Genomic DNA, 18,542 nt, shown 5'->3' on the forward strand with positions numbered 1-18,542 from the left:
TATCCTGCATTACCAATAAAGAGGTGTGTGTTGTTCAAATGTTCATGGTATGATCCAACCCCAATAATTAGTACTAGAATTCATCCAAATTATAATTTAGTTGAGGTTAATGTAAATAAAAGATTCAATAAGTTTGAGCCTTTTATTTTCGGAATACAAGCGGGTCAAGTTTTCTATCTTGAATATCCTACGAAGAGAAGAAGATCTAGTGAATGGTTGTCTGTTTGTCAAATCAAGTCTCGCTCGATCATAGAGATGCCGAATACAATCACTGCTCAAAACCATGATGCATTTCAGAATGATGAAGTGGAGAGACATTCAGTTGATTTACAACACCAATCTACTTCTCAATTACTTGTAGATGCTAATGACATTTACGAAGAGATAGATGATGGGGAGATGTCCAACAGTGAGGATGAAGTTGAACTAAGCTCATCTAGCAATGAGGAAATAGAAACTGTTAATTTTGATTAGTAAGGATGAAGTTGAAGATTATTATTTCCGTCGGTAAGTAATGTTTCCATATTGTTTTGTATTTATATTATCAGATTTTTAGACCTTATTATGATGTGTTGCAGTGTTATTTTACAGATATCATTATGGCAGAGCAGTAGCCTGTGGCACCCCGGGGCTACAAGGTTCTTACCGTTGTCGGAGACTCGTAAGTATTTTGTACTATTAATTCAAGTTTATATATAACTTTAGTTATAATATATTTCTCATAATTTCTTATTATTTTGTGCAGGTTCACTCCAAATGGGCACAGAGTTGCCACATATATCACTGCAAAATTCAAGAAACGAGTTAGCGCATCTGGTACTACATGGAGGCATGTAGACCAGGATATGAAGCTATTTTATTATAATGAATTTGTGGTAAGTAAATTTAATATATTTGACATTCTATAATTCCGTCGGTATCATTTAAACTAAATGTTTAACTTATCATTACAGAAAAGGTATACATGGGCTGACGGGCAAGAAGAACAATTCAAATCTACATGGAATACTTACTGTGCCAAATTCTATAGAGATCATATGTATTACATGAGAAAGAAGGGCACTAGGCCTGCGTATGTTTCGGAGGCGATATGTGTTAGGATATATATTAAAAGCCTAGCTTTTGGTATAAACATTTATCTAGAAATAAGAATCACATTGGTCAAATGTCTACATTTATGATAAATATAGTTGTTCAATTAATTTATATTGTAGATAACATGGTGTGTGGTGTCACACACAGAGGATCATGTTATCAGTACCTTATAAATTATAAATAGTAGCTGACGACCAAGATGGAAAGGAACAAACCATTGGAAGGTCGCAGTGTAATTAGGTATTAGTTAATCTTAACTATATAATTACACTAGTACACTTAGAGTGTATTGAGTAGGACCATTAGAGGTCGTTTCTTTTATACTGACTTTATAAAGAAACAAAGACCTCAGTTATTATAGAAGTGTGTGCTCTTAATCCTAATATAATAACAAGCACATATATTTGATATTTATTTCTTTAATTTATCAATAGGTGAGATTTATTTCGATAAATCAATAAGCCCGATAAGTTGGGAAATGATATCACTTATAGTGTGTATTGTTGATTATAGAAGAAAACTGTGTCCTAATAATCTAGGTTGAGAATGTCCCCAAGAGGAGCTCATAAGGATTGTCATGTTAAACCCTGCAGGTGGACTTAGTCCGACATGACGATAAGGTTGAGTGGTACTACTCTTGGACTAAGATATTAATTAAATGAGTTGTCAGTAACTCACTTAATTAGTGGACATTCGACATCTTAAACACAGGGAGACTAACACACTTATAATAAGAAGGAGCCCAAAAAGTAATTTGGGATTGGTGCGGTAGTTGGATATTATATTGTTTTTTATCCAGCAACAAATGACAGAAAGGGTGGCTCAGGCATCTCAGCCCTCAGCAGAGGGTGGTGAGTCACAATCTTTATCCACCGATGATCTAAATGAGATTTATTATGATGTTGTCGGTGGAAGGACAAAAAACTCCACCCTCTACGGCCTTGGCTCTCAGGCTAAAGTAGCATTTGATCTGTTGAGGAATCCAATAGGTCGTGCTAGTTCCTCTTCTTCTAGTGAGATGCAATCTTTAAGACTTGAAAATCAAGAACTGCGTTCTCAACTGAAATCAATGGATCAGAGAATAGCTGATAGGGAACAGTGGAGAGCTGATGAGGAGAAGAAGAGAGCTGAACGTGACAAAAATAATGAAGATCTCATGGCCCAAATGCGGGCGATCGTGGCTTCTTTCACCCAGGCATCACAGGATTCTGAGTCACAGGAGACTCAAGATCCATTAGGCAGAGATCATTAGCTTTTTTTTTAGGTTTGTTCAACTAAGCTTTAGTTTTTTATTTATTATATATAACGTGAGCCTGTTTTGATATTATAACATATTTATTTTTAAAGGTTTTATTACTATATGTTTCAGAAGTCACGTTCAGTCATATTTACATATTAGCTCTTCACTATATCATTTGCTCACTTTTGTTCAGGTATCATTTCATATAAAATTCGTTATACATATATATGCAAACTGTTTATTTAAACATCATTTTGTATTTGTCTTTCTACAGGATTTGCTTTATGTTTTCGCGTTATTGTGTTATTTGGAGTACATTCTAATTCGGTATTATTATGTAAACTTGACTTTAGACATGGATATGTGTTGAATATATATTCTATAGATTTGGTTAGCTATGGATTGTATAAAATATGTTTGTTTGTGGATTTTATTATATATGTGTGGATTATATTGATTTTGGATTTTATTTGTTGTGTGGATTGTATGATACCATCGATTGTGATGGTTTGTTTATGTATTTGGAAAATGTATATGGAAATAGCGTGTAAATAAACCAAAGCTGTGAATTTTTTTTTTAAATTACGTCGGAATACCGACGGAATAAGATTCTGTCGGTAAGCTATCGTAACTACAGATTCGATAGCTTACCTATGGAATAGCTGTTTCCATCGGTACTTACCGACGGAATGGGCTGCTTCCGTCGGTAAATACCGACGGAATGGGTTGTTCCGTCGGTAAATACCAACGGAATGCGTTGTTCCGTCGATATTTTCCGACGGAATGGGTAGTTCCGTCGGTAAATACCGACGGAAACAACTATTCCGTTGGTAAGGGCAATTTCTTGACTTTTGTCATTGTTGCGAACTATACCAACGGAAGGGTAATTCCGTCAGTAATACATACCGATGGAAGTAGAATTCCGTCGGTATATTTTGGGCCGTCGGATATTTTACCGATGGAAAAATTTCCATCGAAAGGTTGTTGGTATTGCTATGTATCGACGGAATACCGACGAATAATTTCGTCGGTAAAACTGTTTTTTTTTTTAGTGATATAAGTCTTTAAATCAAACTAAAAGCTGAGTTTCACTATATGAAAACAGAGATGGAAAAAATCATCTGTCGAGATTATTTTTCTATCTTAAAAAAAAAAGTTGAATTATATATGCTGGAAAATTTCATCTCAAAAATCTATTATTGAAAGTTTCTTTACTCACTTTAAACATTATATGTTTCTAATATTAGAGGCCCATTATAAAAGTATTTATAAATCTGTTTTTTAATTTAGCCGAATGACGATAATTTTAAATTTAAATTTAGCCTTTAATGTTATTTATATATAAGTTATTCTTAAATATAGTTTTTATTTATTTATAATTTTGTTTATAAATTTATTTTTAAATTCATTTCTAAATTTATCACTAATTTTATGATAGAGATATTTATCTGTTTTAAGAAACTTCTACATCATACCTGAGTGAGTATTCTTGTTTTTTACCCCGGCCGGCGTAATGATGCGACGGTAGGGTGTATTTATAAGTTTTTAGATAACTAAGGATTGAGTTCAGTTTCAATTATACGAATAAATACGAGTCACTGACTACGAGTACTTTGGATTTATTTTGATGATTAATAAAACAAAAATCCATAGGATTAGAATAGGTATCCCATGAATATCTACACGTTAGCCAAAGTTTTCTGCATTTATTCCTTCAATTTTTACGTCAAATTAATGATTCAGGAGCCAGAAATAAATATAAATTACACCAAATTAAATAATTGGGAATACTAGTTCATGAAAAAGATAAAACTCTATAGTATGAAGAAAATTTAATTCAACTGTGACATGAAGCTGGATCATTAATAGGTGTTCCCATGTGGATGTTTACTTGATTAGAGGATCACATATTTATATGGGATAAAGAATTAATTGTCGGCGGATTATACTTTGGAGAAATAAATTCCTCTCATCTTCTATTTATTTAGCGGTCCGTTATAAGTTCATATTTACTTATTTTCACTAGCTCAGGATATTGTGATTTATCTCTCTCGTGATGGCTTCGGGTCGGGTGCGGCGGAGGTACTGGGGGCGAACGATTTCGCCTTTTACCACATATTTACTTATTTTCACATAACTTGGGACAGGTTATAACATAACTTGGGACAGGTTATGAGAGGTTCTTAAGATAATCATAATCGCTTTTTGCTATAATGGATCATTAATAAATTAATAGGATAGGAATCAATTTCCAACGAGTACATTATGGCAAAAGATAAATACGCTCGCTCCCAGTGCCCCCGCCAACTCGTCCCAAGGCTAACACGGAGGAGGTAAATCACAGGTGACTACTAGCCTTTGGAATAGTAACTAGCACATAAGAGAGGTATTTATCTTGACTTTGCTGAGATTCAAATCTCAGATTTCATTATGATAATACTTCATGCGTTAGTCACTGACCATTCGAGGGGACTTATTAATGATAGATGATTACATGCCCTTAGAGTACATGCCCTCTAGTACATGCCCTTAGATTTATTTAGGGTTTAGAGTTGTAAAAGAACGCTCGGTCAACTTGATTTTCTCTCTTTATTTTACTATGGCTATGGAACCGGCGATAAAAAATATTTAGGATGAGCGATCTCCTTTTAGCACGTTAACAGGCTTAGTTGAAAGTAAATGAAAGAAATAAACAATCGAATCGTATCATTTCTATCTCGACTTTAAAAATCCCTTTGTTTTAATTAACACGAATTAAATCCTACATAGAGAAATTAAAGATGTCAGTTTAAATAACCTTATTTATGGATGGATATGTTACATTAGTCTTCTTATTGCTTCGTTTTTTATTTCATCATCGGTGATTAATTTGAATATCGGAGAATCAACGTCGGGGACCCCCTCCTTGACTCAGTTTTGACGTTATCTATGTTACAAATCCACACATAGTCTACAAGAGATCAATATGAATACCACATCTCTAACTTTTCGTCTCTTCAATTTTCGAACAGCATCCGACTCTAATCATATTTAGTCAACCCAAATGTGCTTTGGTTGACTAATATTTTGTTAATCAATTCAACTGAATAATTAATTAAGTTTGCAATTTTATCCATCACTAGGTAATATTTTCAATCAACTCCAACTTGTTCTAGTCAATGTAAATCTATCGTTGCAAATCTTATCCCCCAATAAATATATACATCTTGAATCGACTCAAGATTTTTCTAGTCAACTCAGACTACTTCATTTGAGTGAATTCCAATTTAGTTGTTTCAAGTTAGAATAGAATGCTTCTATTTATAAGAGCAGTACATCTACAATCGCACCAAGTTGATTGAATAGATGCCCAACTAAAATTAACATTGGGTAGAATAATGATTATTCTGTATGCTAATGAGAAAAAAAAAATTAGAGGAGAAGACAAGAAAAGAATAAAAAAAAACAAATAGAAAAATCATCGTGTGTCAAACAAAAATTAATAATAGAGGATAATTCATCATACAATACAACTGATAAGTATTATATAAATCTTCAAACTCTGTGACTTAAAAGGGATATTTTTTTTAAAAAATTTTAGGCCTCAATTCAAATCTTATTAAAAAATAGAAGAGAGAAAAGTAAATTTCATAATTGACAGAAATTAATAAAACATGATATTGATATAGACAATCTCTAACCCCCTAAATATCGAAAATATCAAAAAATATCCTAAATACCATAAAAATAGAAATTATTAAAAAGATAATAAAAAGACTTCAAAAATGGTCTAAATAGTGAAATTTGGGTCTGAAAATTGATGGTTACAAGTTCCCTCATAAAAAATGTAGATTTTTTAATTCTTATTTTGAATCCCGAGTTAAAAGTTATGCCCTCCGAAAAACTAAATTCTCCTATGTTAGTCCTGCATAAAAAATTCTATCAAAAATCTAAGATTACAATCACTCATAATGTTTCATCCCACTTGTCTTCATCAAGGGTCAGGGATGCAGCCAATAATTTCATATTAAAGGGGTGAAAAATGTGTGTTTATATTGAGGAGTGGTTGTGTATACAAAAGTCATTGTCAATTCAAGAACTGAAGTTGTTACAATTTAATCACTTCCAAGATGAGTTTCAAATGATAGATATGTTGGATGTGAATGGAAAAGAAGTGGAGAGGCAAGAGGTTTCATTGTGAATAAGATTTTAGTCCTGCATTGGGAGTTTCAAGGTATATTGGTTGGTTTATACTATTTCACAAGCATTGTAGTTGTGAACAAATGCATGAGGAAAGACTATCTCTCATGCGTGGGTGCGCAGGGGGTTGCAAATCCAGGTCCGAATTGGACTAAAACAAGTTGATTCGCTTGTGAGCAAAAAACCTGTGTGAGTTGAATGTTGGACCAGTCAGGATAAAATTTGCTGAAGCAAATGAACCATGCATGCAAGGGTCTAAGCTCCTATATAAGGAGGTTGTGAGCATGAGCATTAAAGAGAGCACAGATCTCCTGGAACACTTTTTTATGGTTCAGGGGATGTGTCACTCATATTTATGATCGGATCGTGGTCGCGATCCGACCGTAAATTGTTGAGATCCCTTCCTGGGTTCACCGTCCCCACCAAATTATAATTTTTGTTCGGAGCGGGCGGTCGGAGGTCGCCTGGAGGTCTCCGGTGGTGGATAAGTGGCCAGGTTACTGGGCGCCGAGCGAGGGTGTCCTCCGGGCAGCCTCCGGCCACTCGCTACGAACAAAAACTATAACCTAGTGGGGACGATGAACCCAGGAAGGGATCGCAACCATTTGCGGTCGGATCACGACCACGATCCTACCGTAAATACGAGTGACCCATCCCTTGGATCACAAAAAGTGGTCCAGGAGATCCTGCCTCCATTAAAGAGAGAACTAATAGCAAAAATTTTCCTCCATCGTTCTTCCAAATCTTCTCTTTGTCGTGCTTTTTTACTCAGTGGTTTGCCTTGTTGGGGCACTCCGATGAGCTAGAGGAAGGGTGATTAGCACCAATCGCTTCTTCAATGATGAGTTACAACGGAAAACACTTGAATCAATGCTAACACCTGGATTTACTTAGTATCCACCTCAAGAAGTGACTAATCCAAGAATCCACACAAAGTGCACTTTTTGTTAGATTGAAAGCGCTAGAGAGGGGGGTGAATAGCGCCCATAGCTTTTCATGTTTTCATAAAAGACTTAGTCAGAATAACACAGAGGAATAAAGATAGTAGTAAATGAAAACAAACGCTGACACTTTTCTTTTACTTGATTCAGAGCTTGTGATGGCTCCTACTCCAAGGTTTTTCATCGACTATCGCTTTCGTTGAGCAATTCACTATCAATTTGTAAATTACAAGTACAAAGATGAGTACAATAAGATTATAATTTAAGTGCTATAAACACAAATTATACAGACGACTTAAGGATTCAAAGAGCCGTGCTTTCAATCGTCAGAGTCATGTCACAGAGTCGTAAAGTCATTTTTGAAGCAGCGCAAAAGAGAGATCATCAAAATGAGTTGTATTCTGTCATCTGCTCAAACATTGCTTTTATAAGCTGTTGAAGGTACCTCCAGCTGTTGGATCGTAGAGTTCGATAGAGGGGGGGTTGAATATCGATTCAAAATTTCGTCGAGAGTACGCAACAGAAAAATAAAAACAATGTTAACAAAGTCAATTTACTTGGTTCGAAGCCTTTGACGACTCCTACTCTAAGACTCGCACGTAAGGGTGCTTTCGATGGGCAATCCACTAGCAATTCGAATATTGATTACAAAAATTAAGTATAGAAATGCTAGAAAGAAAATACCGACAATAAACACTAAGAAGAAAAAGAGCAGAGCTTTGTTGGATGGCTTTCATAACGTCGCAGGAGCGCAGGAGAGCAGGTTTTTCAGTTGTTGTTGCGACTTCAGCCTTGACCCTCCTTATAAAGGAGGTTCGGGGCACCTGGAACCTTCAGGGCACCCTGGAGTAACGTAGCCGAGCCAACTAGCAAACTCTATATGGCACAGCGACATTGGGGATAACTTTTTGCCTCCGAGCGCCCGGACCTTGATTTCCAGCAGCTTCCTTCCTGCACTTATATCTCTTGCAAAATAGATTATTAGCACAGTTGTAATAAACAGAAATAGTATTAATTAGATTCCGTCTCTCTAACACCGGAATCTAATCAAGATCTCAACTTAGAGTTCCGAAATGGTTCTAAGTCAGATCGGCGCTCCCTTCCCGGGAACGCGTTCTCACAGTCACTCCCCTCCAGTGACTTACCTTTACATAACTTTCAGACGTCAGGTCAGCCCTTCGACCCGTCTGGACTTCGTGCCAGCTATCCGGTCAGTCCGTCAACCTAACTAGACTTTGTGCCAAACGTCGGGTCAGGCCGTCGACCCGTTTGGACTTCGTGCCAGCTATCCGGTCGGCCCGTTGACCTAGTTGGGCTTCGTGCCAGACATCAGGTCAGCCCGTCGACCTGTCTGGACTTCTCCTGCACACTTGATCAAAGTGTTAGATCAACAACAAAACTAACTTAACATATTTTGTCATTCATCAAAACCCGGGTTAGACCGTTAGTACTAACCGCACCAACACCGACTACATCCAAGGTGCTTCCAGATGTAAAGATTATCTCCTAAGCTTCGGTCGTGATAATCACCGAATCTACGGTTTTTATCCTCTAGAGGGTGCCTTCTATACTCTCTGAGGTGCCTCTGCGCCCATCTCCAAGGTGCCTCCAGTAGCATGGGAGGCGCCTCCACGCCCTTCCACACAAGGTCTTCAACCAGGGTATCGGAGGAGCCTCCAACACCATAGGAGGTGCCTCGAGCACTGTTTACTCGAAGTTTCTTTGTGTATTTCACTTTCTGTAAGACATGTTAGTCCAAAATACCAAAGATACTCCTGCAAAATAAAGTTATCACAATAAAATATGAATAATTTAATAGTCTCTGGATTGTATAGTTCTGACTTTCGGATTTCCAGTGAAACCCTAAGTCGAGCTGACGCCTACGGTTCCCTCAATGGATAACGCTGCTTCATCTACTCTTCTCAGGAGAATTATCTTTTTCCAAACTAGTCTTCCAAACTGTTTGGACTTTTGCTCAGTATTTGAGACTTTAGGACTTTCAGTTAGTATCCTCGACCCTAGGATTTCTCCCCTGGTATCCGCGACCTCCAGTACTTCACTTAGTGTTCTCAACCCTAGGATTTCTCGCCTAGTGTCCGCGACCTTCAGGACTTTCACCTAGTGTCCTTGATCCTAGGATTTCCCGCCTAGTGTCCACAACCTCTAGGACTTTGACCTAGTGTCCTCGACCCTAGGATTTCGCTCAATGTCCTAAACTTGTCATGACTTTGGTCAATCTCACGGACCAAGACTTCATTGCCTAACCACAACTAGAACTTTCCACCTACCTAGTATCCACTAGGACTTATTTGCCTAACATCAACTAGGATTTTCACTTTATCTAAGATCAGTTAGGACTTTCCTGCATACTCAGTTAGATTTATTAGATTAAAACATAGCTTAACTTTGAACTTTTGTTAAATATCAAAGCACAAGTTTGATTAGCTAGTGCTTCCAGCACCAACACTTTCCACTATGAAAATACTCCTTCTCAAAAACACTCCGGTGGTGGAGAAATCTCGTACAAGCTCACAAATAAGAAATATAATGCAAACAAGAAGAAAATACACAATGTAAATGAAAATCTTGCTTGTTTTCTTATAGCTTGTAAATGCCTCTTGATAGGTTGGAAAGTGCAACAAGACTTGTCTTCCAAATCTCAAGAATCGGTGGTGAAGAATGGAGAAGAAGAGTTGTGTTTGAATCTTCATCGACGCCTTTATATCCCATGGATTAGGGCTCCTAATTGATTGACCTTACCCTCAATCGATTGTCACGTCAAATCTGAATACATCTAATCGTCCAAACCTCACAATAGCTCTTTACTTCGTTACTTAATCGATTACCCAATCGATCAAGCTCTCATGAGGAAGCTACTGTGCTTTGCGAAAAACTCCTCTTAATCAATCAGCTGATTGATGAAGAGGTTGCTATTTGTCATGACGAAAACACGTCCAATTGATCACCTAATTGATTGGTGCAACTAATTGATTCACTGATCAATTGGGAATGCCTTTGTGCGTCACGAAGAAGTGCACTCAATCGATCCACGGATCAATTAGCGCAACTCTCAATCGATCAGTGGATCAATTGAGAACACCTTTGCGTCGCGGAGAAGTGCGGTCAATTGATCCACTGATTGATTGGTGGAGTACTCAATTGATCACTTGATTGATTGTCCAACCCTAACTTACTTAACCTAACTCTAACGTTCCCTTGCCCAACCTCTGGTCAATTGTGACCTATTGAAACTTCTCCACCAAGTGTCCGGTCAACCTTTTAACCTACTTAGACTTTGTCAACTTTCAATTGGATTACCATCACGTATGATACTTCTTGACTCACTTGGATTTTTCTCTTCTCTAACCGCAGTTTGGATTTTACCTTCCAAATGTGCGGTTCGCCTTGACCCACTTGGATTTACCTTTACTTAATCGTAGTTATGATTTTGCTTTGCTAATGTGCGATCATCCTTGATCTATCTAGACTTTTCTTGTCTTCTTACCTAACCGTAGTTAGGACATTCCTTATGAACATGCGATCTTCCTTGACCCATTTAGATTTTCCTTACCAATGTGCAGTCCTTCCTGACCCACTTGGACTTTCCTTTACCTAACCCTCGAGTTAGGACTTTACCCTTGTCTAACCATAGTTAGAATTTTACCATTACCTAACCCCTAGTTAGGACTTTACCATTACCTAACTCCTAGTTAGGACTTTACCATTGTCTAACACCTAGTTATGACTTTACAAGTCAAGTACCGGTCTTTCATGACCTACTTGACTTCTCTCTCATATGTCCCACAATATATTATCCAAACATGTTGTTCACAATATATTGTTTAAATATCGAAACTCAAGCTCGAATCCACTTGAGCTTAGTCAAATTGGTCAACCTTGACCCGGGGAACGATTGCACCAATAATCTCCTCTTGTTAATGTTTGACAATATGTTTAAATTAGACTAACCCATATTAGCCCAACTCCAACTTCATGTTGGACCCCATGAGTGTTTTGATGTGATCAACTAAGTTAGGTTAGGTCATGCTAGTTATCTCATCCCTGTGTCTAAGTGTGCAAGAACTTAGGAGTGCAGGAAGTCGAGCAGAAGACGCAGCTAGCGAGAAGGACGGCACGGAAAGGGAGCCGATGGGCTCAGTGCGTCCGAAGGACGAGAGAGTTGCGGAAGAGTACTCTGGTGGACGAGAAGAACGTGCGCGGCGTTCGAGGGACGAGAAGCCAAGACGGAAGCCTGCTCGAGGAAAAGGCCAGGAATTGGGTTTGGGTGAGCCTTATTCTGGTTGGCCACAATCACCCAAGCTATTAGAGCATCAGAAGCTAAAATGAAGTTAAAAGGAGTTGGAAAGTTAGCTGGAGGCGCCTTCAATGAAGTGCTGAAGGCGCCTCCACTACCTGCATTGTCTGAGGCGCCTCCATAACCTTGAAGGTGCCTCAGACCCAATCCGAGGCACCTTCAAGGGTAATGGAGGCGCCTCAGACCCAGTAAAAATGAATGTTTGCAATTGGATAAAGCTTTATCTGATCAATCCTCTTGGAGGTGCCTTCAACCCTCTTGGAGGCGCCTTCAACACTCGAGATAAAGTTTCCAGGAGCTATATAAAAGCCCCTCGAACTAGGAAATAATCATTCAACTCTGTATTAAGCTCCTAGCAACCTCTGAGCATTCTAAGTGTGTAAAAAAAACTTCTCCGCCTACAGTGAAGGAGATATTCTAGTAGAGTTGTTCGACCGCCATGGATTAACAACCCCCTGGGTTGTAACCAAGTTAAAATTTTGTCTCCTCTTTATTTCTATTCTTTCATTTTTATTAGTGTTGCATTTTTGAGTTGAAAGTCTTGAGGAGGGTATACTTTCATTTGCAGGCAATTCACCTCCCCTCTTGCTGACCCCACTGCACCAACAAGTGGTTTCAGAGCCAGACTGCCTCAGAAGGACTGATCGCCGACTGAAGCACAAAGATCAAGACGATGGCCGGAACCAGCATCCATCCCTTGAAATTCGACGGAGACTTCGCGACGTGGAAGCGTCGTATGGAGGTATTTTTTAAGACTGAGTTTGATATTCTTCTTGTTATGAAATATAGTTTTGTAGCCCCCAAAGACAAGGAAGAATACAACTGGATGAAGAAGGAGCAAGCCGATTTCGTGGCCAACGGAAAGACAGAATTCCACCTGCTCAACGTCTTGCCGCCCCAGGAGGTAAGTCGGATCGGAAGCTACAACTCTGCTAAAGACCTCTAGGAAAAATTCCTGGAGCTCCACAAAGGCACCTCAGAAGCAAAGTTAGCAAGGTGCGACATCCTCCGGACTCAGCTGACGAATCTCCGAATGAACAACGGCGAGAAGGTAGCACAACTCCAAGCTAGAATCAAGGAGCTGATAACGCAACTAACAAATCTTGGCGAATCAGTAACGGACCAAGATTCCATCCGATATGCGCTCAACGCCCTCCCAAGAAATCCAGAGTGTGCATCCTTAGTAGATGCTTACTACATCTCTAAGGACTTTGAGGTAACTAGTTTAGAAAGTTTATTTTCTACATTTGAACTTCACGAGTCTCGAATTTCAGAACCTATAGAGAAGTCAAAACTCAACGTTGCCCTACAAGCCGAGATGGGCGATCCCGACTCCGAAGCATCCATCGACGAATCTGAAGCGGCACTACTGGTAAAAAAGTTAAATAAATTTGTGTCAATTTAATTAGATCCAAATTTTCAAGTTTTGGTACACTTTACTCTTCTAAATAGTAAATATTTAAACATTCATTTTCAAGGTATAACATTACCTTGAAAATGCCTCAAACTGTCAACTTCACCAAGGTTGGGTTAATTACCCTTCCAATTAGAGTTGACATTCTCTAAATCTGTCTAGGGTTTAAAGAACACACTCTTAGAAATCCAAAACTTATTGGTGTTCCTTGGATGTTCTAGATATTCGCTAAAGATAACTTCCCTTGATACCTTTTTGATGACCTTCATAAGCTTCTTAGAAGTTTTGGTCACACTAGTCTACTCATAGTCAATTCTAGTGATAACCTCCCTTGTGACCTTCTTAATGACTTTCCTAGGCTTAGGATTAGTTTCATAGCTATATGAAACTCTATAGTATGAGGGCACATTTTTCTTGGCTTTTGGTTTGTATCTCAAACATCTCTTGTCATTGAATGACTATTGCCTATATACCCCTAGATTTTGCTTCTTTGACCCTATGACATTATTTGTCATTTTCTCTAGGGGGTCCACTCCAATTTATCAAGTCTTGACTTCAAGACTTTATTTTTTTTCTTCTTGAATCCTTAAATTTAGATTTTTCTTGATTTTTTTAGCATTTTTATTTTTAGGCATATATCTAAAATTCTTAGAGTTCTTGCCTAAATTATTATCTACATTCCTAACCTTATGTGAGATAATCTTAACATGAAATGATTTATAATTGACCCTAAGGTTTTTATGATTTCTATTTTCATGATAAATTAATATTGAAATGATAGAATTTATTGCTAGCATGCTTTTTATCATAATTTAACCAAGTACGTTAGCTAATGGTACCTTAAGCTTGCTCTTGGAGGCTCCTCCTTGATTTTAGTTTCCTCCTTTGTTAAGTCTTCCCTTTGAACATTGATTGCAGTAATGCCCCTTTTGATTGCATATGAAGCACATAATGTGCTCCTTGTCTTTGTATATCACGAATAAGGTCTCCTTTGGCTTCTTCTTGCCCTTTGGTGTCAATGGACCCTTCTTCTTAACCAATTTTGATCACTTGCTCTTATAGTGCACATTCTCCCTACACTTAAAGTAAATAATAGATTTCTAATTTTACAAATTGAACTTGATATACCTTCTTTTCTTGTAGAGGTGGCACATTATCCTTTTTCATTTGACTCGAAAGTAGAGACTTCTTCTTACTCTAGTGTCAATGAATTATGCTCTCCCTCAATCCTTGAAATGGATGCCTCTTTAACTTCATCCTCGGATGTTGAGCACTTCTCAACCTTCGAATCCTCGTATACATGAAACAAAGAGTTTCCCTCTTTGCCTTTGTTGTTGCTTTCCGTTGAGGATGGATTTCATGAAGCTTTGTCAACTTACTCCACAGCTCCTTAACATCTTTACACTCTCCGATTTTACACAATATGGTGCTTGGCAATAAAATTACCAATAATTTGGTTACCTTCTCGTTGGTCTCGCATCTCTTGACTTAATCCTTGATCTATTTCTTCTTCTTGAGGAGCTTCCCTTTTCTATCAATTGGAGTTTGAAATTCCTCTATTAGAGTAAACCATTACTCTATCAATATCATGAGAAAATTTTTAACTTTTAATTTTCAAAAGTCAAAGCTTCCAATGTCGAATGGTAGAGGTGCTTGGATATCATATCTGAATCCGTCTCTAAACTCCATTTTTGAACTTGAGCTCTTTTGATGATAATCTCTTGAATTTGAAATTAGGGCTTTAAGCTTCAATGTCTTCTTTTTCCTCTAGCTCATTGTTTTTTCAGAGATTAGTCCAAAGAAAAATGGTCTTGCTCTGATACTACTTGTTAGAACACTCCAGCAAGCTAGAGGGGATGATTAGCTTCAATTGCTTCTTCGATGATGAGTTGCAGCAGAAAACACTCTAAATAATTCTAACACCCGGATTTACTTGGTATCCACTTCAACGAGGTAACTAGTCCATGGATCCACACTGAGTACACTCTACTATGAAAATACTCATTCTCAGAAACATTCTAGAGATAGAGAAACCTCGTATAAGCTCACAAACAAGAAATATAATACAAACGAGAAGAAAATACACAATACAAATGAAAACCTTGGTTGCTTTCTTGTAGCTTGTAAATGTCTTTTGATCAGTTGAAAAGTATAACAACACTTGTCTTCCAAAGCTCAAGAATCGATAATAAAGAGTGGAGAAGAAGAGTTACATTTGAATATCTATTAACACATTTATATTCCACGGATTAGAGTTCTCAATCGATTGACTTTATCTCTAATCAATTGTCACATTAGATCCGAGTACATCCAGCAGTCCAAATCTCACAATAGCTCTTTTCTTCATCACTTAATTGATTATGAACCTTCTTAATCGATCACTCAATTGATTACGAACCTCACTGTTCGCTCGTAAGTTCTCCCAATCGATTATACAATCAATCACGCTCTCACGAGGAAGTTACTGTACTTCATGAAAAAATTCCTCTTAATCGATCACGCTCTCAACCAGCTCAATCTTCTCAAACAACTCTTCTTTCCATAACTTAGGTTGTCCTAATAGATAAATTTAATTTAATTTGTAATTTTAATTCAGACTCCTTTCCCTTAATATTTATCTGCCAAGATTGTGGAACAATATCTCTTTGGAACTTGATAAAGTGATAATGACTTCTCATTCTTTATCGAAAAAGATGAAAAGTAACAAACCCCAATTAGACAGCATCATTAGCTATTGCTAATGCCAACACAACACCATGTAATATTAATATGTATGGGTTGGAATGAGCCCATGAAGAAATGCTAGGCCCATTTAGCAAGCAGCGACATGAGACCTGCACCCACCAAAACTGCAAGATGACACCACAGCTGCAGCCTCCCATTGCTCTGCAGCCTGGGATTGGTGAAGTCCGTCGCCAACAGATCGACCAGCGCCATGTACACGAGGATGCCTGCGGACGCCGCATTGAAGACGCCCTCAACGATGAGCGCTGTCGCGCTCGTCTCGTCGTAGATGGAGGAGACGGCGATGCCCAGAGCAATCCCCATGGGAGCCGTGAGGGAGAAGAACACTGCCATCACCACCGTCGACTTGGTTCTGAAGCTTGCCTGCATAGCATTTCCACAACAACAAAGTAAACACGTACGGTGGCATACTCCATTAGATATTTGGATCAGCTTCGTCTCTCAATTACCTGAACGATGCATCCACCGAGTCCTATCCCCTCGAAGAATTGGTGGAAGCTCAAGGCCCCGACGAGAGGCCTAATCGTGGAGGGCCTCCCGGAGGCACCTAATGAGATGCCGATGATTATTGAATGGACCAGGATTCCAAGCTCCAGTACCTGCACTAATGTCAGATCAAATCATCGGCTCACTGTTTGAGGAAATTAAACTTGCGAGCTATTTACCCTCACATACTTGGGAAATCACTTGGTGCCTAATCCGCTCCGAGAGGGAGGCCGCCTCTGCTGCGGCGTCCGAGGAGTCATGGCCGTGGACATGGAAGGGATGCGCTTGATCCGGCGAGGCCGTCTCCTCGCCTTCTTCTTCCACTGGCCTCGCCTTGCTGAAGTGGGACCGCTTGTAGTAGCTGGTGGCGAAGGAGTCGATCATCATCGTAACGATGGCCGACGACATGACCACGAACCCTGTGACTGGGAACTGCCGCCAGGGCCGCTCGGCGAGGCACGGCGACGTCAAGCTCTGGAACGCCGCCGGGAGGATGTGAATCAGCCCCGTGGCGAGGATGACGCCGGCGGCGAAGGCCTTGATGACGAAGAACAGATTGGACTCTGGGCGCAAGGCCGAGACGGACCTGCCGAGGATGGGGATGAGCACGCCGACGGCGCCGGCGGCTAGGATGGAGGCTATGGCGACGAATTTTAAGCGCAGCGCCGCGGTGCTGTCGCGGCCTCGGACGTCTCGATCACACTCGCACTCAGCAAGAGCTCCAAGAGGGAGGAGGAGGAGGAGGAGGAGGAAGAAGAAAAAGAAGAAGAAGCAGAGCTTCATGGCTCGGTTTCCTCTCACAGAGTCACAGGGACTGAGTGAAATTAAAAGCAGGTGGATAATATCGATGGCGTTGATGTGATAGAAGATTTAAATAGAGCGGTGGGCGATGCTTGCTTTGTGAAATGACATGGGACAATGGGCTCATCTTCGATTATTGATGGAAGGTTTGCAGCGTGGCATAAAGTATTAGCAGAGAGGGCCAACACTGACAAGAGGGAAGAAGCTTTTTCGTCGTCTTATAGTGTTGACATAATGTTGTCATAGTACGTTAAGTAATAAAGAAGTCTCTGCCAATTATTAGAAGCCAAATATGTGTGAGTTTAATTCTAAACTATTTTCAGAATCCAACAGCAAACAGCATTCGCTGATCATGTAGAGGAGCAGTGGCTTCCAATTGAACAGGAGTCGCCACGGAGAAATACACCAATTATTCAGCTATCTCGTGCCTAAAATAACAGGGGCGCGACAGCACCTGAGACAGTCAAGGAGATGTCCATTATTGCACTATCATTCCACCTCCTCACACTGTTCGACGGGCGACTTTGGAGCAATCAACTACGTACGACTCTGCGTGCGTCGATGAAGGTGGAGCAAGTATTGTACAGACAGTAGAGAGAGGCTCCAGTATCGTTATCGTTTGGTCTACCGGACTCCACTTCCCTGCATTGTCATTTGAGAATATAGTTGCTCTCAAGAAAAGCAAATTGAAAAGGAGGAACATTCAAAAAAAAAAGAAAAGAAGGAGAGGTAGAGGAGGAAACGAAATGAAAAGGAAGAGAGACTTTGTTGATCTTTAGATTCATGGCCATATGATCAGTTAATTGAATTAGAAATTTAAATTTGATTTCACGAGCATGCGTTTCTGTTATTAATTAGACACTTCACTACTTCAGTAGATTCGTTGTCATATGTTTTGAAGGTGCCTCTCGTGCTGTCTGGCGTACCCTTCCTTGCCTTCGATTATCATTCTCTTAACGAGCATTTTGCGAGTTTTAAAGATTTTACAATTCAATTTCTGGGAACAAGTCACTGTTGACTTGCAACATTGTAGAAATCAGATGATAGCACTCCGTTTCTAGCAGTGCCGCTAGTTTCATCATCGCCGGCTGCAGCATCTCCGGTTGCAACATCACACGAAGAATTAAGTTTCATTGCTTCATCCTCTTGGAGCCCAAAGTCACTACAAAAATGTCTGTGTTTAATGACGAGAATACCGACGGAATCTCAACTTCGTCGGCGTATACCGACTGAATATACCTCTGTCGGTAAATACCGACGGGATATAGATCAGTCGGTAATTACCGACGGAATCACTCTCCCGTCGGTATTTACCGACGGAATTAT

General features: G+C 39.3%; 1 protein-coding gene across 1 annotated transcript; it reads right to left on the reverse strand.

Moving 5' to 3' along the window:
- Positions 1–15,845: 15,845 nt before the first annotated feature.
- LOC121982138 (zinc transporter 3-like) lies at positions 15,846–17,278 on the reverse strand. Its single transcript, XM_042535052.1, has 3 exons — positions 16,605–17,278; positions 16,379–16,528; positions 15,846–16,292 (listed from the first exon to the last, which is right to left on the reverse strand). The coding sequence occupies exons 1-3, from the start codon at positions 17,196–17,198 to the stop codon at positions 15,987–15,989; spliced, it is 1,050 nt and encodes a 349-aa protein (XP_042390986.1). The 5' UTR covers positions 17,199–17,278; the 3' UTR covers positions 15,846–15,986.
- Between the last annotated feature and the right edge of the window lie 1,264 nt (positions 17,279–18,542).

The sequence above is a fragment of the Zingiber officinale genome, chromosome 5A (assembly GCF_018446385.1).
Source record: "Zingiber officinale cultivar Zhangliang chromosome 5A, Zo_v1.1, whole genome shotgun sequence".
Taxonomy (NCBI): Eukaryota; Viridiplantae; Streptophyta; class Magnoliopsida; order Zingiberales; family Zingiberaceae; genus Zingiber; species Zingiber officinale.

Coding starts and splice junctions, on each gene's coding strand:
- LOC121982138 (XM_042535052.1), bottom strand. CDS start 17,198: ATGAAGCTCTGCTTCTTCTTCTTTTTCTTCTTCCTCCTCCTCCTCCTC. Junction 16,529..16,604: donor GGCACCAAGTGATTTCCCAA/GTATGTGAGGGT, acceptor ACATTAGTGCAG/GTACTGGAGCTTGGAATCCT. Junction 16,293..16,378: donor TCGGTGGATGCATCGTTCAG/GTAATTGAGAGA, acceptor AATGCTATGCAG/GCAAGCTTCAGAACCAAGTC.